Source organism: Poecilia formosa, unplaced genomic scaffold (genome assembly GCF_000485575.1).
Source record: "Poecilia formosa unplaced genomic scaffold, Poecilia_formosa-5.1.2 Scaffold64, whole genome shotgun sequence".
NCBI classification, from domain to species: domain Eukaryota; kingdom Metazoa; phylum Chordata; class Actinopteri; order Cyprinodontiformes; family Poeciliidae; genus Poecilia; species Poecilia formosa.
Genome location: NW_006800003.1, coordinates 992,205 through 1,018,718, shown reverse-complemented (window position 1 = coordinate 1,018,718; position 26,514 = coordinate 992,205). Strand labels below are relative to the sequence as shown.

Genomic DNA, 26,514 nt, shown 5'->3' with positions numbered 1-26,514 from the left:
CCAGTCGGAGAGACTCCACTATGCAGCCTGCAGTTGGAGCACTGTCAAGAGATGCAGGCACCGATACGGTCAGCAGGTTGTCAAACTTGGCCTTAAGGAGATTAAAGTTGCGCTGAAAGCTACCTTCGTCACCGCGCATCTCCTTTAGGTAGTGGAAATCATCAAACTCAGAACGCCTCTGAATTATCTTAATTGCTAAATACCCAAAATATTTGGTCATGCATTCTTGTTTTTGTTATTTTAGTCATTGCCAGCAGTTTATAAACCTCCACTGCGAACTTGAGATGAACCGAACACACAAACAGAATTCTCAATATTTATCTGCTCCTTTCCTCCTTTATTTTTCAGAGATCTGGGTTTACCAAACATAAGTCGTCTGAAGGTCTGTGCAGCATTACTGCAACCGGCGTTGTGCCAGTTTTAGAGAAACATTTTCTGCCTTGTCCCCTCCCCGTCCCTCTCAGTCATCCGCTTTACTCCGTTAGTGTCCCAAGCACACGCCTCCTCAGGAGGTCCATTTTGTCATTGGCCAAAGCTTCTCTGACTGCCCTGAAGAAGCTGTGGTAGTGGCTTGTGTTGTGCATCATGAGGAGGACTCCAGCCAGCAGCTCATTGGTCACCAGCAGGTGGTGCACGTACGCCCTCTGGTGGTTCCTGCAGCAGTAGCAGCCACACCCTTCCACCAGGGGCCTGAAGTCGTCCTGGTGCCTGGACAGAAGTTCATCGAAAGCTCGAGTCGAATTTTACAAGCAATGAGCATAAATGTAGATCAAACACATCAAAGCGGAGAGTGTGTGAAACCCTGTGGGGTTCTCGCAAATCCCTCTACAAACCTTTTGTCTTTGAGGTCCATCTCGAAGCGCGTCATGTGTGTTTGATCGTCACAATTAAGATCTCCGTTCGGCTGCGTCTCCCCCGCTGCGTGACGCCCTTCATCAGCCACTGCCAAAACACACATGCACCTTATTAATTCCAACAGAAGCCATTCAAGCTATAATCTTACCCTGTGGCAGAAAATAATTCCCTATGCACACAACCACCAGCCTAAATAAATGCCAATTACGCTCTGACCTACAGTGAGGCCACGCTGAGCCTTTTATTTTCTCCCCTCTCCACATTAGAAATGCTAACTGGTTATGTTGTGCATACTAAACTTTGCTTTATGCAGATAGGTTCTCCCTTTGGGTTTACTCCAACTAAGTGAACAAGAATAGAAGAAGAGTGAGACGAACTGAAGAAGAGCTCAAGGGATGGTGAGACAAAGGAAGAATGAGGAAAAGTTAAGCACAGGATTACAAACTGAAATCTACAGTCAATACAGCTGCAAAATGGATTCAAGTTGAACATGAAATAAGCAAAAAAGGTTAAACAAACAAACAAAAAAAAATCATATAATTGGGTCTGTCTGCGAAATACAGCTGGTGAGGTAATAACCATGAGAACAAAACTCAAGCAACGATAGCAAAATGCAAAGCAGGGAGATGTCACCTGTGCTGAGGATAAGTCATGCATTACAAATATGGAGAACAGCAGCAGATTCAGAAACCAACGGGGGGAACATGACGAGTCTGAAGACTTGAAATCAAATAAAGACGACTTATTTTTGGGTTGTTTTTTTTTGCTTTGTGCCAGAAAACCGAGAAGTGAGCATCATCTTTCCATCCATCCTCTACGATTAAGCTGGCTATGAAACATAATAAGAAGTAAACACTTGGAAACAAAGAGATAGGAGCTACACTTTCTCTCACAAATTTGAATACTTTGTCTTTATCATACCTTTAATGACAATCGACTTCTTGTTCAGTTAAATTTGTATTTGTACCATCCCATCAAGGGTGAAGTGTGACGCTTTCTGCAGAAAATAAACCAAGGTTGCCGTTTTAAGCTGCAGTGATGTCACGCCAAGTCTTCCGGTTGTTGGTTTAGAGACGGTGAGTGTCAAAGCTCGCAGATGTCCAGCAGACAGCTGACCCAACAAGCCAGCTGCTTTGTAGCACAGAACCATCTGGAGAGTCCCCAGCAGATACTGCGCGCTTGGCAGAAGTTTATACACCGATTCTGCACTAAATGAAACACCTGTCACTGTCATAAGCAAATTTTACCTAATCATGTCAAAGAAGCATTTAAAACAGAGTCAGGAACTGTAATTGTAACTAAATACATTCAATTTAAATGTTTGCATTTGGGCCAAAAACTGCAAATGTTAAGTTATCCATTAGGTTTTTTTTCTTCTTAAATAGATTAATTTTATTTTTCCCAAAAAATTGATTGTAAAAGTTTGAAATTAAGGAAGCATTTTCAAATAAAACTAATTTTGGAACTGGATACAGAAACTGAATAAGTTTGAACACCTGAAGTTGTGAGGGTTTGCAAACTTAACAGGTTGTAGCAGATTTTTTATCTTCTTTCTTCTCAAATACTTTTTTTTATGTTCAGGATAAATTATACATTTTTGCATTAAAACAAATCTGACATTTTAACAGGGCTGTGTAAACTTTTGAGAGCCACTGTAGCTCTAATACAGCTCTATCTTTTTTTAATAATTTCTCTGAGCACTGCATGATCTGACCTTTGGCTGAATCTGTAGGGACAGACACTCCTGGGAAGTTTGTAAAAATATTTAAAAAAAAGTCTTAAATGTCTTCCTCTTTTGAATATTCATTCTTGTTGCAGAACAAGGACAGGATGTCTAGACCTGGCCTTACAATCCTTCAGAGATTGATACACAGCAACAAATGTTTCCCCAAGTGGCTTTCATGGGGTGATTTAATTGGCTTCACCTGACTGCTGCTTTCCTACTTAGTCCTATACAAATACGTTAGTTTTTAACTTTCTCTCTTGACTTTTGCTCAATGAAAACATTTAGACCAATAAAAATCAAGGAACTCCGTGCATCTTCTAACAAACAAAACAGGTATAGTGCAGCTGAAGGAGCTCACTAATAATTTTTCAGCTTTGTTGTGCAAACTTTACGGAGATTACCGTTTCGGAATCAACATCACAACATCTCGGATGACGACACAAAACATTAATCGTAAAGTTTGCACAACAAGGCTGGAGAATGATCAGAGAGGTTCAGCAACAATTAGTTGCAACAATGACTATATGCGTAATGATAAACAAAAGTTAGAGTTAGTTCATTCAACAGAAACTAACTAATAAAAAGTGGACACAATATATTTCACTGGACATTTGCTTGGATTTGTGTTTTTTATCAATAAAAGATAAGCAGCTGTAGCCACTGGCTGACAGGCAGGCAGGTGGACAGAAGATTCAGTAGAACCACTTGAAAATGGTCAATGTTGTCGTCTAGGAACGTTTTACAATTTTTTTTTTTTGTGAGTGCAAGAAAGAAAAAAAGCTAGACAATTGAGAATAACCCAGGAAAAACAGAAGAGGGTCGAAAAGGAAGCAAGGGGTAAACGAGTAAAAGATTGGACGTGTCAGGAGGATCCTGGCAGGAGGGTGAGCACGTATTCACCCCTTCCCAGGCGGCGTCATAATTGGCTGAGGGAGGGGAGTCACAGTTTCTCCTTGGAGTCGACACTATTACCACTCTCACCTCAACTGAACTCCATTATGCACCGCGTACAGAATCGATTACTCTCTTTTTGACACTACATGCCAAACTCTGTCAGGGGAGTTTAACGCAACTTTTTAATTAACCACAAAGTCGAGAGTCAGACCAGTTCAGCGCAGCTCTTCAAGCACGGCTCCTTCTGCTCCACTTCTTCACTTCCTCAACAAGGACAACAATCACTGTGACAGGGTCGCGCCTAATTGTTACCTCGCTTGAAGTCGTTCAGGAGATATATTATTGATTTTTTTTTTTTCTCCCCACCTGCTCTATCTCCCCATTATCCACCGAGTTAACTAATCTAACACTGATTTCCACACACTGCTGTGCATGCATAATTTTAGAGCCATTATGTGGATGTGATCACTAAATCCACTCATCAGGAGGAAAAACGGCTGTCGGATGAGGCTGTGCTCTTCACCAGACTGAGACTAAATGAGGGGCTGTTTGTGTACTGACAACCCTCTGCAGGGCCTTTAAACTAAACCACTTAGGTCTAATTGAACGTGGTGTAATTCCCTGCTCAGAGGCGTGAGAAGAATGTTTCTTTGCATTTCCGTAAGAACCAAGAGTGTTCACCCTCTGCTTTTTTTTTTTATTAAACACCAGAGGCTCCTCCTATGGAAATTAAAGAAACCCTGCTAGGTTCATGAATCCATCATGAGTTTAGTTTTATCAGCTCAGTGCAACTTTGTGCAATTAAAAACATCAAAGCTGATTACTGTGCTTTTAAATGTGCTAACATCACCAATATTTCCTTGTATATTAGCATATTTCCTTACTGCAATCTCATCTCGGCTCTCCATTTGCATGTCTTTTATGAATTAAATTAAAGCTAAATAAACCATTTTATTTTATGCAGGAGGAATTAAATTTCCCATGACATCCAAATTCCATTAAAGAGTCATTGTAATCAGAGAAATGGGGAAAAGTTCAAACTTTTCAATGACCTCAGTTTGCTCCAGGCACATACTATCACAAGCTGCTGACATCAAATGCCAGCATTTTTGCATCTTTCCAGCAGTCTCACTTTCCCGATCCTAGTTTCATTAAAAAAAAGTGTCACCTTTTTGCTTTGGGCAAGGTGTTTTTAACCTGAAAAAGATCATTAGCATATAGAAAAGAACAACTAAGAAAATAAAAAAATAAAAACTATAAATGCAGCAGAGTTTGAAAACATCTTAAAGTGAGTGGCATTTACAGTGCGCTGCTTAATGAGTACAAGACAGCAGCTGTGTGGGAAATCTGAGTCCTGCAGGGGATGGAATGAGACTTTTACAACAGAGGTTAATGGAAATTAGATGAAAATCATACACTAAACACTCAAAAGTGTGCATTCTTTTCCATTTTGTAACACAAAAAGTTTTGAATTATTATTATGAAGAAGGAAAAAATATATAGCTTTGACAACTTTTACTCACAAAAATTTTAAAATTATATAGTCCGTTTGTTTTCAGTTCCTAATAAAAATCCACCACAGCTAACTGCAAAGGACAATCTAAGTAGTAAGTAAGAGGCGCATTGCAAAACGAAGGAACACAGGTGTCCTTCGTCCTCCACCTAATTTAAAAATTAAAAATAAAAATGACTTTGTAAAAATAAAACTGTTGAAGGCTGGAGTGAAGGTTTAACCTTCCAGCAGGACAACAATCCCAAACATACAACCAGAGCTACAGTAAGGGTTTAGTTTGACACATATTAATGTGTTAAAATGGTCTACTTAAAGTCCAGGTTAAAATTAGAACTTTTAAATTATCATTCGCAGAAGCTCCCTCACAGATACTTATGCAGCTTGAAACAAATTCTCACCAGTGAAAGGATGAATATTTCAGACTCTAGATTTTCAGCTTGTAGGGCTTTCCAGCTAAAAAAAAAAAAAGTAAAGACTACATGGGCTGACCTCATACACATAAAGCATTCTTATTTTTATTTGTAAGAAGTTGTGAAAACATCCTTCTACGTTAGGATAATATGCTACTTAGTGTTGGCTTACGCCATAAAATTCAATAAAACACACTTAAGTTTGTCAAGGTGACAAAATGTGGAAAAGATCTGTTGCAAACACAACATGTTTCTTGATCTCCACTGACAAAGATGATCATGGTGCATTACTGAAGTGAATAAACATCTAAAAAGTTTTTTTTTTTTTTTTTTTTTTTTACTAATAGGAATTAATCAAGGGTAATAAATAGAGGAAGTCTGCAAAACAAAGAGATAAAACTTTGAGTCTGTCGCAGAGTTAAAGTTTGACAGATTTTCACCACACCTGTCAGGCGGGCTCTACCTGCGCTCTCCGGGTCCGGTGTGACGTCGAAGCGGAAGCAGAGAGCGCAGCCCCGCTCCGTCGCCTGGAAAGGGAAGAAGCCCTCGAAAAGGTCTACGCCTGCTTCGACGCACGCCAGCACCTCGTCGGGTCGCCCCACGCCCTGCAGCAACCTGAGTCACATGCAAACACAGAGACCACAAACACGGAGACACAAAAACAGCAGCAAGTGTTAAAACATTAATGCGACACGTCTGAGAAACAAAGACGGGTGACGTGCCACAAACATCTGCAGGATTCCTTTCACCACATCAGCCTGCGCTCCTCTTGTGTGTTTTGAGCTCTCCGTAAAACCGGCTGCCTCTCACTCTCTGCCTTGCAGGCATCAAGGTCAAGCCCAATTTAGCATCCGATAATGACTCCACTCCACTTTCTGGCTGGAAGCTGCACCTGCCTCCAGCATGAAGAACCAGCAGGGGGGATGCCCCATGGTGTTCCAGATCAGCCAATGAAGCAGAGCTCTCAGGGAGCCCCTGGTGACAGATTATTGTTGCTCGCAGCTCTGCCGCAACGCTCAGGGCCTCTAGCAGCAAGCACAACTCCTCCACGACTTCCAGAGCTCACGTGAAACTGACTTCTTCAGAGGCAGGGAAGTTTCCAACATGCTAATTTAGTCCAGAACACAACTGTTTCCAAACAAAGTTTTGTCCTCGTGTCGTCGAAAGGCACAGCAGTCTATTTGAATATCTTCAAAATAATCTTTTTTTTTTTTTTTTTAACAAAAGGCAGCTAGTAAAATGATCATCATGTCAAAGTTTCTTTTTTATCACAACATCCATCTGGTAGCTGTGGTTTGCTGACTCATGGCTGATTTATGGTTGCACATTTGCATCTGTCGGCGCAGCTCTGTGACCTTGCGGAGTGAAGGATCAAAGGAGGTTTGTCCAAAGCAAAGGCTACGGAGAGAGGCGCGATGACAGTCCATCAACAAACTAACAGCACGTAGCCTCTGGCTGCATCAGCCAATATTCTGGGCCTTCTGCAGCAGCCGGGTCAAACTCAGGCAATTTCCAGCATCTATGAATGCTTAATTCCAAATCGTTGGAGAAACAAGAGAGTACTTTTAAGAGCAGCATATGTAGAAAAAAAAAAACAAAACACTTTTCTGTGTTTGAGAACATACATTTGAAAGTTAGAATCCCTTAGCAATTCATAATTAAAGCCAAATGCTGCCACTTTTTAAAGCCTCTAGGTTTGAAAACATCCCACACAGTGAAGAAGTTCAAATTTGAGCTGGAAAAATGCAGAAAAAGAAGACCTGTGCCATCGTTATCTCCTCCCAGGTTTCACTTCCAACCATGCCAGACTGACACCCCTGCCTAGGTAAGGATGTTTAAAAAGGACTCAGAATAAATTTGCCTTTCATTCCAGCGGCATAATCTCACTCTGAGGAAATCTAGGAAAATACAACCTTTAATTGGTGTAAAACTTTGCAATTTAACTTTTTCAAGTTTAACATCTTTGTAACAAGTTTATGCTCTCTTCAAAATGGGGAGGAAAAATATAACTGGATATGTGAATACAACTATAACAAGGATCTAGTATATTTATTTTTGCCACTATGCATAATGGGAGAAACAGCATGCAGTAAAGTAAATTTCAAAAACTTTTTATTAGACAAGTGACTTTTTTTTTTAGTGCCAAATTTGAAACTGCAAAACAACGAAGACGTAAGCTATTGTGCCGCTCCAACAGGCAGGATTGCCACTAATTGTGAAAATCTGTGACGCCGGTCACAGATTTTGTCTTCCATAATGAGGATGGAAATTAAGATTCCACGAAGGTTCTGCTGGAGAGCATTTGGACACTATCTAGCGAGTACGCTAAATCACATTTGAGGTGATGGAAATGGAAAGAGAGACAAAGAAAGTAAGAGATAATGGAGAATGTGGAGATAAATCGTGAAAAGCACAGCTGTGCTTATTGTGACAAGCTTTTGAAACAGGCTGGGCCCATTGTTATGAGAAATAGGTTGAATCTGCAGGAGATTCTTGACGAGAAGTGAACCAAAGACCCCCACTTTCTTGGTTAATTGTTTAGTTGTTTCAATAGTTTGATGATGTTGAAATTTAGTTGTCTATAAAAATGTAAAAAAAAAGAAAAAAAAAAAAAAAAAAAGTTTTTTTTGTTTATTTCAGGTCGTTTCTGGTTCCAGAATACATTTATATGCATGTGAGAATTAAAAAAACAAAACAAAACAAAAAAGAAACGCATAAAGCCTTTTTGTCAACATTAGTTTGTGTTATTTCAAAGTTAGTGAAGTTTTGCTACAGCTCCAGAACAAATATTAGCCACAGCACAGCAAGCAGGAATCATTTTGTGGAGGAATGCAACTTCCTTTTCATCACATTGAAGCACCACAGTTATAATACGATCCTCTGCAGATAGCAAGATGTACTTTGATGCGAATGCTGGTGATAAACTCTCTGCATAGGGATCTAACTGAATACATATCCTTCAGATGATGCTGCCACACAGAAATATTCCACTTTATCAAATGTCAAAGCATGAATCTTCTACAGTCTTTCAAGCAAAGTGGATTTCAATGGAGAAATGCGGTGTGGTGTAAGATCATAAGATCATTCCTTATATATATAAAAAAGAGTCAAATTGCATAAATGTCTGAATGTTAGGCTTAAAATCTTAGAAAAAATAAGTGAAAGGAGCTGTGGTGTAATATTTAAATGTATTTCAACAAGAATGAGGCTTACAGTTGGATTTCCACTGAAAAGCTGAAATGTAGATGCAGCTGTGTGATTTTGGTTTGCTTTGTGATGTAATGATGGGAGTTTTGCAAGTCAGCCAGATTTTTCACAACAGATCTTATTCTGCAATTATTCCTTCATTGCCTTTTCCATCAAAAAGCTTCCTTCTGGGACAAATTTCAGAAACATTTAATCTTCCCTATCTTTGGATTCTGTTCCTAAAACTGATTTATTGTGTGTTCAATATGTTCTTGTTACCCTTTTCCACTGTCAGTTCCTTCATTGTAGGCCAGAGTATGTTGAACAAGGAACTGGAATTTCAATAGCTAGCTGAAATCCATCATCAGTACCTAAAACTCTGTTATAAAAGGAAGTGAGGGGTAAAAGCATAATTTAAGAGCTCAGTAAATAAGTTAAGTTAAATTTAAATTATTTGGTACATTATTGTTCATTATTAAAGTATGTCTTAAATCTACACCACAACTGACTCGAAGAAGGTCTTGAATCTAATTTGCTGAAACTTGTAAAAAACCTTTTCAGTGGTGTTGGATTAGAAAAATCTTGTGCATCCAAACGCCTCCAAATTCCCACAACGACTACACCCCCAAAATGATTATAGATAAGCCATATGAGAGTGCCTCCATGCTGTAATCCTGCTGTTTGGTCTGAACCACGCCACCTGTTTCCTAAAAAACTCACAAGATGTTATTAACCTTTGAACAAGCGCTGTATGTGATACGTTTGCTTTAAGACTGAGCTGTGACACCTGACAGGCTGAAGGAGCAGGATGACGCCGAAGCTGAGCCGCCGGGTTTCATTTAGAATCAATAAAAGCAGGAGATTAGCTGACAGGGCGAGATCAGCCAACTGGAAGTCGCATTGTGAAAAACCTCATTAGTTTAAACAAAATAATCAGGAAAAAATAAACTCCGTGAAAAAAAGATATTTGATGTAAGAGTCACTATCAAAACTTTAAACCAGAGTTTGAATGACGTAAGTATTAAATGATTTGTAATCTGGTAAAGTAAGAAACGTTTCATATTGTGCCAGATCAAATCCACAAATCTAAATGATTTTTATTTGGATTTTCTGTGATAGAAAATCTTCACACGGCAGCAGATCTTTGTGGGGTGGAAGTAAAATTATTTATACATTATTTATACATTTATATTTTCAATATAAAAAAAAAACATCTGAAAAGATTGGTGTGCTTTTTAATGCAGCTATTTTTAAATTCCCTTAAATTAAATCTGATGAAAACCAAATGACTTTTTAAATAAACTAAATGTGATTGCTTTAACCTCAGTAATAAACAATCTGTTCTGTGATGGCTTTGAAGATTTGTCAGGAAATATTAATTAAATAACTATGTGATGACGGCCAGGTAACACAGTGACAGCAGACAGCTCAGGAAGAATGACATGACATTTAAATCAGAATTAGTTATAAAACAATATGTCAAGAACATAATAAAAGGACTAATCCTTTTAAGAGGTTATCTTAAATTGTAATGTCTATTTAACTAAACATTTTTAGCCATCCTTTTATGTTTGACTAAACCATTTTTTTCAAGAATAAAACAAACGCAACAACACATAAACACATACTACACTGAAAAAGATAACACATGCCAATACTTTCTCTGGTTGCAAGGGGCTGTACCCATCTCAGACCTTTTCAATCCCTCATCTAAAAGTCCAAACTTAAATTTCTCAATCTGAGAAAATCTTTAAACTTTATGCTCACAAACACTCAAAATCAAATCTTGACTGAGGATGAGCTATTGTGAGAAGAAAAATTGCCAACAACGTTATTCTCTAGCATACCCCCAAAGGCTTGCATCTGTAAACACAATGGATGTAGGTTCTTTCAAAGCATTAATCCCAGGGGAGCTAACAACAAAAAAACTCTCTGCATCTTTTCATTTGTGAACATTTTGAAAATCACTTATTTTGCTTTAGCTTTCTGTCGGCCTGCCAAATAAAATCTCAATAAAACCACATTGAGGTTTCTGGTTCAAGTTCATGGGGCATAAATACTCTAAGGCACTATAGGAAAATTGTTGGTTTGTTGTTACATACAGACAACACAAAATCATCCCCAGCACTTTTCAGGGCACGTTTTTATGTTGCTTTCTTTTTTTTTCTTAGGTGAGTTTTACAGTTTTCAATCAATTATTTTTACTTAAACCCTAAAAACTTGTTAAGATTTCCTGGGGAAATAAGAACCTGGTATCAAGAGTTTCACCTGGGTTTGTCCTCAGGCAGCTCCTCAGTGACAGCAGCGATGAGCTGGCTCCTCAGGGCCTGATCCATGGCACCGGTCTGGAAGCCATCCAGGCAGAATCCCGCTACGGGCCTTTTGGCCGTCTCCCTGGCCGAGCACAGCCTCTCTTCCAAGATGTCTCCTCCCTCCACTACCCCAAACACACTGACTCCATCCAACTCCTGACAAGAAGAAAGACACACTTGTGATCACACCCTGAGACGAGATTCAGAGAGACAGAGGAAGAGAAAGAAAATATAAGAGGAAAAACACTAATTGTTTTTTAACCAATGAGCATGATGCATGAAAAACTTGAAGGTAAAATTATTTTTTTCTTCTTAAGGGGGAAAAAATAAAGAGGTTTTTCTCTGCCAGACTCCATTTCGATTTTGATTACTCAACAAGCAGTTGCACATCACGAGGAGAACAGACACACTGGAGGGTTTGGGAAATTTGGCAGCAATCTCACAGCTCACTGGGTATACGCAAGATAAAAAATTACCTGCAGTAACTCAGTTCTCTTTGCTCGACATGATTTCTCACTTTATTGTGTCAAGGAACATTTGCTTGGCAGTCAGGAAAAAAAACAAGATAAAGATGGAAAAACTTGGAAAAATGACATTAAAACAGACAAAAATGGAAAAGCTTTGGTAAACATGGAGATCGGAGAGAATCTCCATTTATTAGGAGGAAAAAGTAGAATCTGATCAGTCGCTCTTAGTGTTGCAGGCTCGCACATCTGCTGACAATGTATTCACCCTAATCTTGCCTGTTTCTCCAGCAGAAGCTCAGCTGCGAGGAAGTGCCAAGCGACAGCCACCGAACAATCAATCCATGTCTGATGTTTTTAACTTCGCGCTTGACTGACTCCAAAAGATAGCGTGCGTCAGTTGAATGTGTTTGTGTACCTGTGATTTCTGATGCACCAGCAGACACTCGTCCAAATGAGCGAGAGATCGGTCCACCGACTTTCGAACCCTTTTCCGCGAGGTGCCGGTCTGCCAGGTCTCCCCGTCTGCCATCGCCTGGTACCAGTCTGGCTGCACCATCCTCTGGAGGGCCATGAACTTAGCCACTGTCAGCTCTATGCGCCCACCGCTGCCCCAAACCGACACCGTCTAATGGTGGATAATTACATTCAAAGCCCGAACGTGTTTCTGTTTGGCACCTCAGTGAGATACAACCTCTTCCGGGAGCCGCAGCTCACCTTGTTGGTGGTGTGGCCTGTCGGGCGGTGGGCTGCAGAGTCGTGGAGTGAGCAGTACAACACGGTATCATGGAGACCTAAAGAAAAACAGCAGAACCATAGAAGTAACTCAATGAGGACAAACTTCAAATCCCACAGCCTGCGGCGGCTGAGCCCGGAGCAAGCTGGCGAAAGGACGTGCTCCATTAGCGCATGTTAATGTGACGACTTGTACAGCTATCAGCAGAGCCAGCTGCAGCAGAAGATCAGAAGGTGAGAAAACAAAAGGGCTCTAATTATTTTTTCTAGTAATTAAATCAGTACTCTTCCTTTCTGCAGCTTTAGAGACAACACCAAAGTAATCCCTGACAGTTTATATTAAACGAAGCAGTGATTACGTTTCTAATTTTAAATGTGGATGTCAGGGTGCGGATTGAGCTCAGCGCCATGGCGACGGAGGAGCCACAACGTCAAATAGGGTCACACTTCTAGCAGATTTAAGGCAAAGTATTAATGAGAAATTAACTACTTTTAGTCAAGCTTAAAAGAGTTAATTAGATTGCAAATGTTCCACTCAGATAATTTGTTAGAGGCATCAGATATGAGGTTTCTATTAATGAGGTTTTGTCATATTTTATATGTACAAATTTAACACTTCTTGGTCTTTTTATAATACAAGGAAGGAAGATGGAAGGAAGAACAGAATGAATTGACGTAGGACACAAGGAAGTAATGAAGGAAGGAACAACAAAATAAAGGAATGAAATAAGGACAAGCAAAGAAAGATGGATGGACAGAAAGAAAGAGACACGGAGAAGGCATGGAAGGTTGGTAGAGAGAACAAACAGAAGGAAAGACACATGCAACATAAATGAGGACATGTGGAAGGAAAGACAGAGGTGAATGAGAGTAAGGATGGAACAGGGGGCACAAGGAGGAATGAAAGGAATAAAAAAGGAATGAAAAAGTAAGAAAGAAAGAAAGAAAGAAAGAAAGAAAGAAAGAAAGAAAGAAAGAAAGAAAGAAAGAACGAACAAACACTCTAGGAAGGTTTAAGAAAGAGAGACAGGTTAGGCAAATGGACACAATGGGAAAGGGTGCATAAGGACAGAGGAAATTGTTGATTACATTAGGTCTAACAAGGTAGAGAAGGACTTTTGTAGAAGGTTATTTGACAGCCTCAATAAAGTTGAACCATCCTTCCATCCTTCTACATCAGAACAAAGTTGTTTTTCCCACAACAAGACAAATGCAGTAAACAAGAACATATAAATTGAAATGCCTCTGCTTATGCCTTGCAGGGCTGTGAGGGGCTGGTGCCTATCTCAAGCATCAGATGAGGATAATTAATTCACACTACATTTCATATCGCATATTAATCACATGAAGCCAGATGAGGAAAGTGTTCTCCCCAACCACAAGTGTGCTTTGGGTAAAGCATATACCTTCCGACATGTGGGAAAGTCTCCGGGTTATTCCCTGAACACCTACCAAAATGTCCTATTGTTACTGTTTTTTGTCAACATATGTAAAAACTCAAAAGTGGAAAAATATACATGTAAAGCTAAATAAAATCAATTCAGTCTCATAAATTCAGTTTCTTGGCCCTCCTCTCCGGTTTTTTTGTTTGTTTTTTTTTTAAATAAAACCCAGTTTAATTTCCTGATTACCTCCAATGGTATAACCATTAGTAAAGGCAGTAATGAAAACAAAATTAAATGTGATTTGTACCTGCAAACGTCTTAAATCCGCCTTTAAACTCATCCAGCACTTCTTGGTGCTCTGCACTGAAGAGAGATGATGATCAGCTTTAAGGAAGCAATCGGGATGCGAAATGGAGAGTGTGTGTGGGTTCCAGCTTACATGTTGGACAGAGTGACCTGAGTGACAGTGGGGAGGCTGCTGAGAGTGTGCAGGGTGTCCTGGGTGAGGTGCGGAACTGTGCCAAGGTGCGTGTACAGAAGACATCCTGGAATGTCCAGACTGTGCTGCCCCATCCTTCCTATCTCCTTCAATTGACCCAAACGACATCTTCCCTGAACCACTTTGGACAACTCCAACTTCATCCTGCTGCCAGCCATCACTAGCAGCTCCTGAAAAAAAGCATGTAAAAATATTTCACGGAGCAACACTAGTCAAAGTGGAATCACTTTGACACCACTGCCAAAGCATGGGGTTTAGCCACGTAGCTAGTTAGCTTTATCACCCAAAAGTTACGACGCGAGAAACCCTTTTACTTACTTAATATGTTTAATTTAGCGGAATAGTGCGTTATAGTAGACAACATGCACACATAATTATGCTCAAAGTATTATTATTTGCTTAATTTATAGACATATTTTCGGCTTACCGCTAAAAACTCGTGGGAACTACAAGTCGGGGAAATATAACGTCAGAAGAAATTATACGTCAGTACTTCCGCCATATTGTGAGTGGCATGTTCTCCTTGGAAATTGGGTTTTCTGAGTAAAAGAAACACTTTGCTTTGAGGTAGTTGTAAAAAATCAGTTTTGTACCCAATTACGTGTATTCACTTTCTTACTAATAAAGGGCTGAAGTTTAACACAATGTGCAGAAAAAGTACTAGGATTTCTTTCAATTTTCCTATATTAAAATATTAAAAAAACTAAATTAAATTGTGTTTTACTTATAAAAACTAAACATTATTCAGTTAATCTAATCTGTTTTGGTGCACGAGAGGTTCTTTAAAGTCAATGTTTTAGATGTTAAATTTACCAAAGTCTCGTTAAATACTTTATTGATAGCATCCTTGCAAGTTTGCAGTAGTTTTGGTTTTCAATATTTATTTTATTTAATCAAAGTCTATTTGTGGTGATCATTTGTGCTTCCTGCAGAAAGCAAATACTATAGCTTCCATCTTGTGACAGACTGGTGATCTGTTCAGAATATACTTGTATGTAAGATAATAAAAACACCTATACAGGTGTATAATTAGTACGAATAAATAGTTAAGCCTATTTATTCGTACTAATTAATTCCTCTAGCCACACGTAAAACACAGATTTAAAAATGCTTTATTTTCTTTACGTTTTCATAAGCGAACATCGTTGTCATGGGAACTTGTCAACGCCTCGAAAGCTTACTGGGACACGTAGTTTCGAACGTATTTGTGGTCCCGACATTCAGCAAAAAATGATAAGTAGACGCACTCCATTACCCAGAATCCTTTGCCGTCCAAGTTTGTGTTAGTTATGTTGACACGTTTACGGCGTTCGTGTTTTACTCTGTGGTAACTTTTCTGCTAATTTTTTGGCTTACCCAAATTTGGTATCGTACACGGTGGAAATAATAGACAAGTCAATAGTGGGATTTAGGATTATATCGTAATTTTATGCAGATGCATAAATAGTTGAGATGGCATCATCAGGGTTCAATTATCACCTGTTCAGGTGGAAAACACTCGGGTCTCCCAACAAGGTAAGCTTGACTTACACTTAAAGAGAGAGTACACATCTCCAAGATAAATATAGAAATTATTCTTAACAAAAATAAATCAAAAGTAGTGACTTAATATTTTTTTAAATATCAAATGACCAAGTAAAATAAACGTGTGTTCTTAATTTCAGAGCCTTTACATCAGGCATAAAGATACAGTGCAGTGATACGGTTGAATATTCATAGTATGGGGATGCTTTAGTAGAGAGAAAGCTGGTGGGCATTAACTGGAAGATGGATGGAGCAAAATAAGAGGCAATCCCGATTGGAAACCAGTTAGATGCTTTTAAAAACTTTAGACTGCGGAAGAGTTTCCATTTCCAGCAGGACAATGACACTAAAAAAACTGCAGAAACTACAATGGAATGGTTTTGTAGTTGTGCTCTGACCAAATATGAAAAAGCTGTAGGGGTAAGAATAGTTAGCAAGCCATTTTATGAAGATAAATGATACAAGAAGGGTACACACATGGAGTATATGCATAGATGTGGCTTCTTCTAAGTGAATGGTAAATATCATCCAGGTCTGTTGTCAGATATTCACTCGCTTGCAGCTGTACACCCTTGCAGGTGGAGACTGAGATAGCTGAATTGCTACTGGTAAACCGCTCACCTTTTGAAGTCTGGGAAATGATTCCCGGGGTAATCTGCGGATTTAAGGCAATAGCTGAGCTTTCCTGTGAAATAATCTGCAGACATCAGGCCCTCGCCTCAGCCCACAATTTGCACACTGCATCAGTAGCTCAAGGTCCCTCTGAGGGGATTTTCACAAAGGCAAAAGTGACAATGTGACGTGCATCTTTCTGTTCTGATTTTACCCAAAGGTATATCTTTATGTCCTTTAATAACAGAAACCTGTGAAGAAGGATGACATTAATGAATGGAGAAAGGTGAGACTTTACCATCTCTGGTAATATAAAGCAATTTGCTCTTAATGATATTTTAGACTTTCTTTATTTTTAGCTACATTAATGTGTCTTATTGCCCTTGTCTCTGTCCTCAGCGAGTGGAGATGGCCTCTGAGTTAGCCGTGTCTGAAGTCTTCTCCCACAGGAAACCTCAATCAGCAATAAATAGAGTGGCTGTACCTTTGGAAAGCTCTGAACAGTTGAGGGATCATGATGACGCTTACAGTGAAGGTAGGTCACCTCACTGAAAAAGATACCTTCTACTTTTAGGTTACTAACGTAAAATGTTTCTTTGTTTTCAATCAGGTGTAATCATTAAGTAATGTGGATGCTGACAGATGAACTCTTTTACTGCACCTTTCTATCTTTTTATGATATCTATTAATAATGTAGAATAAACACAAAAGCTTCACAATTCTTAGATTAATGCCAGACTGTAACTTGAAAGTAATTCTCACAAATTTCACCTTTACTTTTTGTCCATAAATTTTGGTTACGGTTATGTTTAGGCAAATAGGAATCTTATGGAGAGCAATCTAATTTTTCAACATACATTTCTTACTTGATTTGCATGTTTTCTTGTATTTTCCAAAGTCAGATTGACCAGGAAAACAGGAAGTCATTCAGTCGGATTGGATTCAGTTCAGCTCATGGCCGCAGAAAGCCATTGGATACTACTTAAAATTGAAGCACTTTGAACAATTCTAAAACTAAAATAGAAATAAAAAAATTATTCAGTTACATTTAATTATTAAAATACGCTAAGGGTGTTGTTAAATATGGAAAAAGGAGACAAAGAGTCTTTTTGAAGAATACAAATTTATAAATGTGCCTCCTAGAGTTAAATTATACTATGCAGTATAATATTTAATTTGAATGCTTCTTAAAAATATATTATTATGGACAAGAGTTGTGAGGACTTAAATATAATTAAAGTTGTTGATGAAAACCCATGAATAACCTTAAAAAGAAGGATAAAAAAAGACTTTGGATTCCACTAAATATAGTTTCTTGTTTACAAACTAGAGAAAATTGGAGATAATTTCTACCCACTTAGGAATGTTGTAATAATAAAAAACATCTTATTATCCCAGCTTTTTCATTTTACATTGTGGCAGTTGAATCCTAAAGTAAGTTTCCATTTAGGAAAACCTGGTATAATCTTAGTTACAGCAGTCATGTGATCTGTTCACCAGTACACCAACAACATTACTAATTCCATCAATTTTTAAAAATCCAAGTGTCAGAAAGTTTGTCATTTCACTTGGCTCACACTCTGCTCTTTCTTGCAGCTCAGGCTCTTCTAGATGACTGGCTGAGTGATAAGTTACGGAAAGAGCTGGACATGGAGGATGACGATGAATTGAAGGACCGTGTTGGAAACGCACAACCTCCTGCCGCAGCTAGTGCCCAGCCTACTTACATCGATTACGAAAAGTTTGACGGTATTTTTTTAAAATTCTTATTCAGCAGGTCTAAAGATATAAATGTTACATTGTCGCCATACTGCAGCTATTAACTGGCACCAAGTGGATGGAAATCCTTTTCATTAGCTGAAAAGGGTAAGTTGTGAAAAGGTGAAGCTCATCTCTCAGTCTTATTTCAGATCTTTATGACTGTCTGGTCGAAGAAGAAGAACAATTGGCTGTTGAGAGCTTCCTCCAAGATCTAATGAAGCAAGAGCTGCTGGACGGTGGATTGATGGCGGAGTTGACTTGCGATGATCGAGAAAAGCAGAAGAAGTTTAGAAATCCAGCAATCACCATGGAAGCGCGACATCAACAGGTTTGTGCCTGTGCATACGTTGCTGTGCACAAGTATTACTGATCCAGTGAACAGATTCACATTTTGTCACATCAGCCTATGTATTGCAATGGGATTTTATTTAAAAGGCTGGCACAGGGCGGTGCATAAATACTCCACTTCATAAACATGAAGTGGAAGGAGAAGAATATTTATGGTAATAGGGAAATGTGCATAGTTTGAAATTGGTATAATTGAAGCTGTTCTATAAGGGCCTTAGTGGTTTGTTAGAGGACATTAGTAGACAAGCAGCGTCATGAAGGTGGACAGGTCAGTGGGAAAATGTGTGGAGAGGTTTAGAGCAGGATTTGGTTATAAAACAATGTAACATCTGAAAATTGAAAAAAAAAAAAATGATCAGAGGGAGCGTTAATCAGAAGTTTTAGTCATGAACTCCACAAATATGGCGATTATGAGAAAGTGACGAGAACAAAGTGTTAAAGGAAAGTAAGCTAAATTACGTTGAGACAAGAACTACAAATTCATGTTCAGAGTTGTTTATCAAATCTGATAGTACTTGAGCTGTTTTGCAAAGAATAATAGGTAAAAAAGACATATTCTGGAGATGCATATTGAAAAAGACATGCAACTTTAACTTTGTGTTAAAGCTGCATCACAGATATACACAGACATGGACTCACGGACATGCACCTCTTTGTGTAAGTACAAATAAATGATTGTTGTTGCAACATAAAGTGTGAAAAGGTTCTAGTACTTTTCCATGGCACTGTAGGTTCAGTTCCTCAGCTTGAATTGCAGATATGCATGCTTTGAGTTGGATTGTGGCCACAAAGCCGCTGCTTGTTTCTGCTCAAGGTGCGAGAGAACAGGGCACGAAGGGAGGCTGAGAAACAGAGGAAGAGGAGAGAGAAGGAAGCTCAGCAGGACGCCTGGCAGGAGGCGAAGAAGAAGGAGCAAGAGGAGGAGAAGAGGAAGAAGCAGCTGAAGCGCAGAGAGGAGGAGATGGTGCAGCAGGAGATGGCGAGACTGAGGCGACTGATGGAGGAAAAGAAGGCCTTGGAACATGCAGCTTGTCAGAAGTAGGTCATTACCTGATTGGATAATCTGTTTTGACTCTAATCCATTCTTATTAGCCATAACATAACATTCATGTATTAAAAATCCTTCCTGATTGATCTGATGTATTATTCAAATATCTCAGAAACTGAATTAAGGGTTTTCATTACCTGTAAGGCTTAATAATTAAACTTAACAGAGATAATTAGAAATAAATATCACTCTGTATGGAATGAATGTGTATGGGTTTTTATATTTTTGAACTGAAATTGGGTCCCCAAATTAAATTCTGCTTACATTTTTTTTACTCTTTCCAATTTGAAAAAAAAAAAAATTTACATGACCTTTTTATTCTGTGTTTTTGTTTTAAAATGTCATAGTGAAAAAAACTGAGCTTAACCTAATCACTTTCCAGAGCTGCTGCCTCTAAAGCTATGTTGTTTTAAAATTGCACAACTTTGGATATTTCTAAATGAAATAGAATAAAACCTGTAGTAGAAAATTCCAGATTTTGCTGTAACTGAGAGTGGTGAGTATCTCTGTTTTATTTAATGTTCTAACAAATTCACATTTCTGCAACAAACTCTCGTTAAAAAATGAGTCTTTGGTCTCCATTTGGTTTCTAGAGAGAAAGAGAAACGGGTGCAGAGAGCAGTCAGAAGCCTTGAGCCAACCCCTGCACTTCCCTCAAAGCAGCTGCTGAAGGAGTTTAATCGACTACAACAAGAACAGAAGATTCAGGCAAAGATTAACATGAGCAACCTCCAGGTTGGTGCATGCACTATGCAGTAGATGAGCTCACTGACCAGTCTGGGGTTTCGGATTGTAATTTCACCTGCAGACGTTAATTAGTGCAATTGTTGCAGTGTCTGCACAAGCATCTGTCTGGATGGCACTCAGTGGTGTTAAGGCGAAAGTTGCATATGAGTAAGGCGGTGGCCCTCTGTGATTGGAGGAGGCAGCTGAGAGCGTGGCGAGCGTGGCGAGCCGTGGTGTGGGCGGAGCGCAGTCGGCGAGAGGTGGCGAGAACAGAGGAGCAACTGCGAATAGAAAACAGGCAAGGAATGCTTAATGTCAAGGTTAAAGGATCTGTATTAACTTTTAATGTACAGATAAGTTGCACGATATGCAGCTCTTTGCAAAAGTATTTTGGCCTCTTGAGCTTTTTTGTATTTTTTATTTTTTTTTAGATTCGGTTTTTTCATGTGTTTAAATTGATTTTAAAGTAAAGTGATACAAAGTGCACATGCATTTTTGCTTCCTTTTGCTGTAATATCCACAAAACAAACAGCAACACAGCAGATAACTTCCTAAACTTTTAGATACCTTGATTTAATAGTTTTAAAGATAAAATATGAGCAACTCTTCATGATCCTTCAGGCAATTCCAGCTGGCTGTGGAAAACGACCAGAGACGTTTGCTACGGCGATGTCTGAGTGAGTGGCAGCTCTGGAGCCAGAGGGCGAAGTCACAACGGGACCTTTTGGCCCGGCAGCAGGAAACCAAAGCTAAGATGGCTGCCTTGATCGATGCTGCAGCCACAGGCAAACTCACAGCCATAGAAACTCCTGCCAATTTACCAATATGTTTGGCCCAGGAGCCGCCGAGTAAAGAGGATACAGATGCCGAGGTGAGAGATGCAGCCTCCTTTATGGACTCAAAAACTACACGTTTAGAATAGAATAGAATAGAATAGAATTCAACTTTATTGTCATTGCACGTCACAAGTACAAAGCAACGAAATGTAGTTTGCATCTATCCAAATCAAAATAAAATGTTCAGTATAAATATATGGGAGCTATATGCACATATACAGATTATGCAGATTATACAGAATATACAGAAATGTTAGGAATGGATTGCATATGTATTAGTAGATTTACAATACAAGATAGATACTGGCAAATAAGATTTACAGATTATATACAGATTATGTATGAATGTGAGGACAGTCCGTATGTTATTGTTGTATGGGGGGATGGGGGGGGGTACAGTCCTTATAGTTGTGTCAGGAGGCATTCAGGAGCCTAACGGCTGTAGGAAAGAAGCTGTTCCGATGCCTGGTGGTTCTGGTCCGTAGGCTTCTATAACGCCTCCCAGAGGGCAGGAGGGAGAAGAGTGTATGTGCGGGGTGAGTGAGGTCCTTGGTGATTTTCCCAGCCCTTTTCAGACACCTCTTCCTGAAGATGTCCTTGATGGCAGGGAGCGGTGCCCCGGCGATGTGCTGGGCAGTTTTCACCACCCTCTGCAGTGCCTTCCGGTCAGAGACAGAGCAGTTCCCATACCAAACTGTAATACAGTTGGTGAGGATGCTCTCGATGGTGCAGCGGTAGACGTTTGTGATAATCTCTGAGGACAGATGGTTCTTCCTCAGGGTCCTCATGAAGAAGAGGCGCTGGTGCGCCTTCTTGATGAGTTTGGAGCAGCTGGTCGTCCAGGTCAGGTCCTCGGAGATGTGGACCCCCAGGAACTTAAAGCTGTCCACACGCTCCACCTCTGTCCCCTTGATGTGGATGGGTGGGTGTAGGTCAGCGTTCCTCCTGAAGTCCACGATGAGCTCCTTGGTCTTCTGTGTGTTCAGCTGCGGGTTGTTTTTGTTGCACCATTCAGCTAGATGGTCCACCTCCTCCCTGTAGGCGGCCTCATCGTTGTCTCTGATTAGGCCGGTTACCGTGGTGTCATCTGCAAACTTGATGATGGCGTTTGAGCCATGGACAGGTCTGCAGTCGTAGGTGAGGATGGAGTAGAGGAAGGGACTCATCACACAGCCTTGTGGCACTCCGGTGTTTATGATGATGGTGGATGAGAAGTGATTATCCAGCCGGACATGTTGGGGTCGACTGGTCAGGAAGTCGAGCAGCCAGTTGCACATGAGTGAACTGATGCCTAGGTCTGTGAGTTTGGTAACGAGTTGTGATGGAATGACAGTGTTAAATGCTGAACTAAAGTCTAAGAACAGCATTCTGGTGTAAGTGTTCTTGCTCTCCAGATGAGAAAGGACAGAGTGCAGCGCTATGGAGACTATGTCCTCTGTGCTCCTGTTCTGCCTGTATGCAAATTGGTGGTGGGGAGACAAGATCTAAGGAGTGCTAGGACCAGCTGCTCCAAGCACTTGGTGATAATGGGGGTGAGGGCTGCCGGGCGGTAGTCATTGAGTCTGGTTGGGTTGGAATTCTTGGGAATTGGGACGATGGAGGTAGACTTGAAGCAGGTCGGTACCACAGCGTACATCTTTGATGCTTTCCACTAAAAAGTACTCTATGATTTATTGTTGTTAAAAATGACTGTAGGATCACAAACATGACTAAAACATAAGCCGATCCCCAATGAGGCAACGCTGAAAGTCTTAAAAAAAAAAAGAGAGGAAAAAAAAGCAGGAAAATTTGTTTGTTTTTAAGACAAACTTCTGGGAAATAAACAAAGTAACAATATTACTCTGGAATATTTCTCTGCACATTTAGAACATGAAGCTTTCTAGCCACTGAAAAGAAAAATCTCTGTAGCTGAAATATTTACTGCTCTCAATAGAGGATAGAGAATCAAATTAGCAGCAACAGAATAAAGTACAGCATTACTGTCTAATAAATAAAACAATAAGTTCTAATCCACAAAGACCAGAGACTTAACTTAAGATTGTCTTTTGCTCAAAGACGTTTGTTTTATCTGTCTAATAATGTAGATTTGTAATGGCAGTAAACCATCATTGTTGAATTTAACATAAATAAATGTCTTAAATGTCTCATTTTCTGTGAAGCAAACCTATATAAGTGCTTTACTTTGAACTGGAACTTAGACCATTTTTAGTCGATGGTTTCTGCATGTCTAACCTTGCCTTCGTTTGTCCATCATATATTCAATAGAAGGGCCGCCATGCAGCAGAGATTGAGGTCCTAGAAGCGTCTACGGGACATCAGAGTAAAAACTCTGTGGGTGACGCGGGCCAACCTCTTCGGCCTTGGCAGGTGACCAGACGCCACACTGCGCCCACTGCAGAAGAGCTACACGACGCACGGCAAAGGGTGGCGGACAACAGGGTTCTCGGTAACAAACGCACGGCATCACCAGCTGGCAGGTTCGAAAACAGACACGCCGTCCAGAAGCAAATCATCACACAGCAGAGGAAACTCCTGAAGGAGCAGCAGGAGCAAATCACCCGGCTGAAGGAAAAGCAGATCTTTGCGGGGTTGGAGTTAGAAATGGAGAAGGCTGCGCAGATTACTCAGCTGTCAGCGCTACAGGAAGCGAAGAGATGCAGCTTTGCCCCCAGGGAACACAGGTTGGCTCACTGAACATCATTAAAAATTTAAGCGACCTGAGATCACTTTCAAAGCAACACCAGTAAAGAGATTTCTACTGGCTTATGGTCAGTATAGAAACCCTTTAAAAGTGATTTTTAAACCACTTATACACAACTTTATAAGTTGACGGTTTTCTTAGGCATTGATAAATATCTGTACTTGTATGGTAGTGATTAAATCAACAAGAAGAAATCCAGAAACTCTCAGTGCTGCAGGACTGAGAAGGTGTTGATCAATAAAGAACACATTTTCAAGAAAGACCTCAATTTTGTGGCTCTCTAGATGAGCCAGATGTCCTCTGTAGTAAATGTTTAAGATCAGAGGACACCAAAGTTAAGCAAGCTGACCATAAGGAGAAATCAAAATGCAGATGGAATAAAGAATGATGCCAAATTCTTCAACTTCACTTCAAAAATTAACAGCTAGATGGTTGAACATATGTTTCACATGGAGAAGCAGCATTCAGTTTTTTAATGCTCCACTAATCTGGAACAAACTTTCTATAAATCAGCTGAAATGCTGAGTTCCTGTAAGTCAAGGTTAGTAATCCACCTGTTTGTAATTGTCTTTGATTAATAACATCTGGAACATTTTTAGTTTTAATCAAGATTGCAGCTTTTCATCACTTCTCCATATTTTACCACTGTAATGTTTTTGTTGTTGTTGTTGTTGTTTATTTACTGTGTTATGTTTTTGTCATGTAAAGCACTTTGAATTGCCTCGTTGATGAAATGTGCTAACCAGACACACTTGATGATTAAGATGATGACGAGTTGTATGCGACACAAAATATTGATGTGGATGTTTGCATCTCAGTCATTAAGCACGAGATAAATATTTGGGCTCAAAATGCGTAAATAACTTTGATTTTTAACATAGATACAATGTTTTAAACTTTTACAGATAAATCTGAGTTGGGTTTTGTTTTTGTTTTTTTTTGAGAATTTAATGTGAAAAGAAACAAAGTATATTTTGTGAGATAAAACAAATCTGAAACGGTAGTTTCAGATTTATGGGCCAGTCTGGCATTACTTCTCGCCGCTGGAACATTCCCTCTGCCGTCTGAAATTTGTCAAGCAACTATCAGAAAGATGTGAGCATGCAAACAAAAGTTGTGACAGGCTTTCTTTCTTCTGGCTGTTATCATCCCAGCTGCAGCGCTTCAAAGGCTACAGGGGAGCGGGATAGTCAGAACGCACCTTGCAGGAAACCTGTCAGGAAGCAGACGTGCCCCCATCCCCTCATCACAGGTCAGCCTGAAAGCTTAACAACAGGGAATGTTCACAGATGCGTTCAGTGTAAGGAGACGCAGGCAGTACAGTATATCTTGATCCAATCATTCTTTTCTCTTTTTCTGAAATTACAGTAATAAAATAATATATTTAGGATTGCAAAATATGTGTTTTTTTTTATTTTGTTTTTTCAGTTTTACTAATTGTGTAAAGCTGCAAAACAAACGGTAACAACAAAGAAAATGTGCATTTTCACTTTGCTACTGGAAACTTAATTTCCACAAAGCTTTTTTGTCCTCTGGTTGCTTATTGTGTGCTTTTTGACTTTGTCGAAAATCTTAAATTACCAGTTAATGACGTAACCTCTAGCTGTACAACAGCACTGTTTGTTACTGTTTGGAATATATAACATTCAAACTTATCCATGGAGCTTCAGTAAGCTGAGAGGATGGGGTTAAAGAGTGGTAGGACAGTTTAACATTAATCCCAGATTGTTTCGTTGAGGCTATCGTTCAAAAGTCTAAAACTTTCTTGGCATTTTTAGAGAATTTAAGTCAATGGCTTCACTTAGCTGATTTTTTTTTTTCTTTTTTAAACACATACTTGAATGTAAAGACGTGCTATGCAACATGAACTACTTAGTCTGCATGTTTTTTTTTTATCCAATAAAAAAACACTTAGACCCCACCTACTACAAATCTTCACCCTGAAGGTTCAGGATTTGAGTTTAAAAGTTTTTCCGCCTACCAGTGCCATCTGGGTTAGACTTCTACCCTGATAATCTTTTTTTCTTTTTTTTTTCCCCTGGTCGCTGCGGTTAAATCAAAGGAGACCCAGAAAAAAAAATACCCCCGTTCTCTAAAAAGATTCCTGAAATAGAAAAACACCTAAATATACATACAAACTGATATATAGGGAGACTTAATGGTTCAACCTCAATAATGCTAGTTGCACCTTGATCGCGGTGAAAGTCAAAAGGAAAACCCCACAGGATCATTGCACCTTGCCTGTCACTGTTTGCGTTCTGCATACTTAAACCCAGTTTCGCTCTATTAATAGATAACATTCAAAAAGATGCAGATTGATGGAAAAACACCCACTCTCCTTTAATGGCACCATTTTTAATGTCACGCTGTTACTCTGTTGGAATCGTTCTCATCTCTAAATTTAACAGCATATGTTTTTAATTGGAGACAGAGAGGGGGGGGGATGAATCTAAATAACTAAGCACATCAAATGCAGAACCAAAAATGTTTAATGTAATGTTACCGCAAACTCTTCTTCCACCAGCTTCAGCACTTTTGACGCCAAACAAGATGGATCTTGCCTCATTTAAAAGTCCATCTTGTGACCAGATTCAGCAGATTGCTTTTATAGATTATAGATTCGCACCCTGATGGAAAATAAATGACCTTCACTTGAAGCTGCCTTGGTCTTCTCCCACTGCTGTCTGGCATCCGTCCGTGTCCCCTCTTAAGAGGATTAACCTTCCCAGGATGTCTATTGTGCAGCAGCTGACCTCCGAACTTCTCATGTCTTCATGCGTCTCATCCCAAGCACTGCTACTGTCTGCACACACAGTTGAAATGAAACGGAACAAAGAGAGCCTGTTTTATAAACACGCAGCAGGACAATACTATTTTATTACCAACAGACAGACTTTAAAAATGAAGCAGGGTTTCCTGAAAATTACCTTTTGGGGACCAAAACTATTAACTATTCTCCCTTTCACTAAAAAAAAAAAA

General features: G+C 39.5%; 2 protein-coding genes and 1 long non-coding RNA gene across 10 annotated transcripts in view; 1 reads left to right on the top strand and 2 right to left on the bottom strand.

The window, feature by feature from the left end:
- Positions 1–307: 307 nt before the first annotated feature.
- qtrt2 (queuine tRNA-ribosyltransferase accessory subunit 2) lies at positions 308–20,152 on the bottom strand. 6 transcript variants are annotated; one of them, XM_016672692.1, is made up of 9 exons: positions 14,407–14,518; positions 13,920–14,139; positions 13,788–13,843; positions 12,078–12,154; positions 11,779–11,988; positions 10,853–11,052; positions 5,844–6,013; positions 834–942; positions 308–708 (listed from the first exon to the last, which is right to left on the bottom strand). In XM_016672692.1, exons 2-9 carry the CDS (start codon positions 14,135–14,137, stop codon positions 474–476), a joined length of 1,275 nt encoding a protein of 424 aa, XP_016528178.1. In that variant the 5' UTR covers positions 14,138–14,139; positions 14,407–14,518; the 3' UTR covers positions 308–473. The 6 variants fall into 6 exon arrangements, with proteins under 6 accessions (XP_016528178.1, XP_007554620.1, XP_007554622.1 ...); XM_007554558.2 differs by having other exon boundaries at positions 13,920–14,149; positions 14,407–14,512; XM_007554560.2 differs by lacking the exon at positions 14,407–14,518 and adding an exon at positions 14,298–14,396 and having other exon boundaries at positions 13,920–14,149.
- The window catches only part of ccdc191 (coiled-coil domain containing 191), a 16,992-nt gene continuing 5,562 nt past the window's right edge, over positions 15,085–26,514 (top strand). The window contains exons 1-11 of one of the 3 annotated variants that reach the window (XM_016672688.1): positions 15,085–15,494; positions 16,363–16,401; positions 16,515–16,650; positions 17,712–17,864; positions 18,026–18,204; positions 19,039–19,262; positions 19,866–20,007; positions 20,106–20,296; positions 20,620–20,869; positions 23,100–23,515; positions 24,690–24,835. In XM_016672688.1, the coding sequence (XP_016528174.1) occupies positions 15,432–15,494; positions 16,363–16,401; positions 16,515–16,650; positions 17,712–17,864; positions 18,026–18,204; positions 19,039–19,262; positions 19,866–20,007; positions 20,106–20,296; positions 20,620–20,869; positions 23,100–23,515; positions 24,690–24,835 (1,939 nt within the window). In that variant the 5' untranslated portion in view covers positions 15,085–15,431. Of the gene's footprint in view, positions 15,495–15,912; positions 16,021–16,362; positions 16,402–16,514; positions 16,651–17,711; positions 17,865–18,025; positions 18,205–19,038; positions 19,263–19,865; positions 20,008–20,105; positions 20,297–20,619; positions 20,870–23,099; positions 23,516–24,689; positions 24,836–26,514 lie in introns of those variants that run through there. The other 2 variants (XM_007554555.2, XM_016672689.1) reach the window with 2 other exon arrangements.
- Positions 20,193–26,514, bottom strand: part of LOC107836513 (uncharacterized) — a 10,158-nt gene continuing 3,836 nt past the window's right edge. The window contains exons 2-3 of the long non-coding RNA XR_001662428.1: positions 26,188–26,338; positions 20,193–20,279 (exon numbers count right to left, since the gene is read on the bottom strand). This is a non-coding gene — a long non-coding RNA (uncharacterized LOC107836513). The remainder of the gene's footprint in view (positions 20,280–26,187; positions 26,339–26,514) is intronic.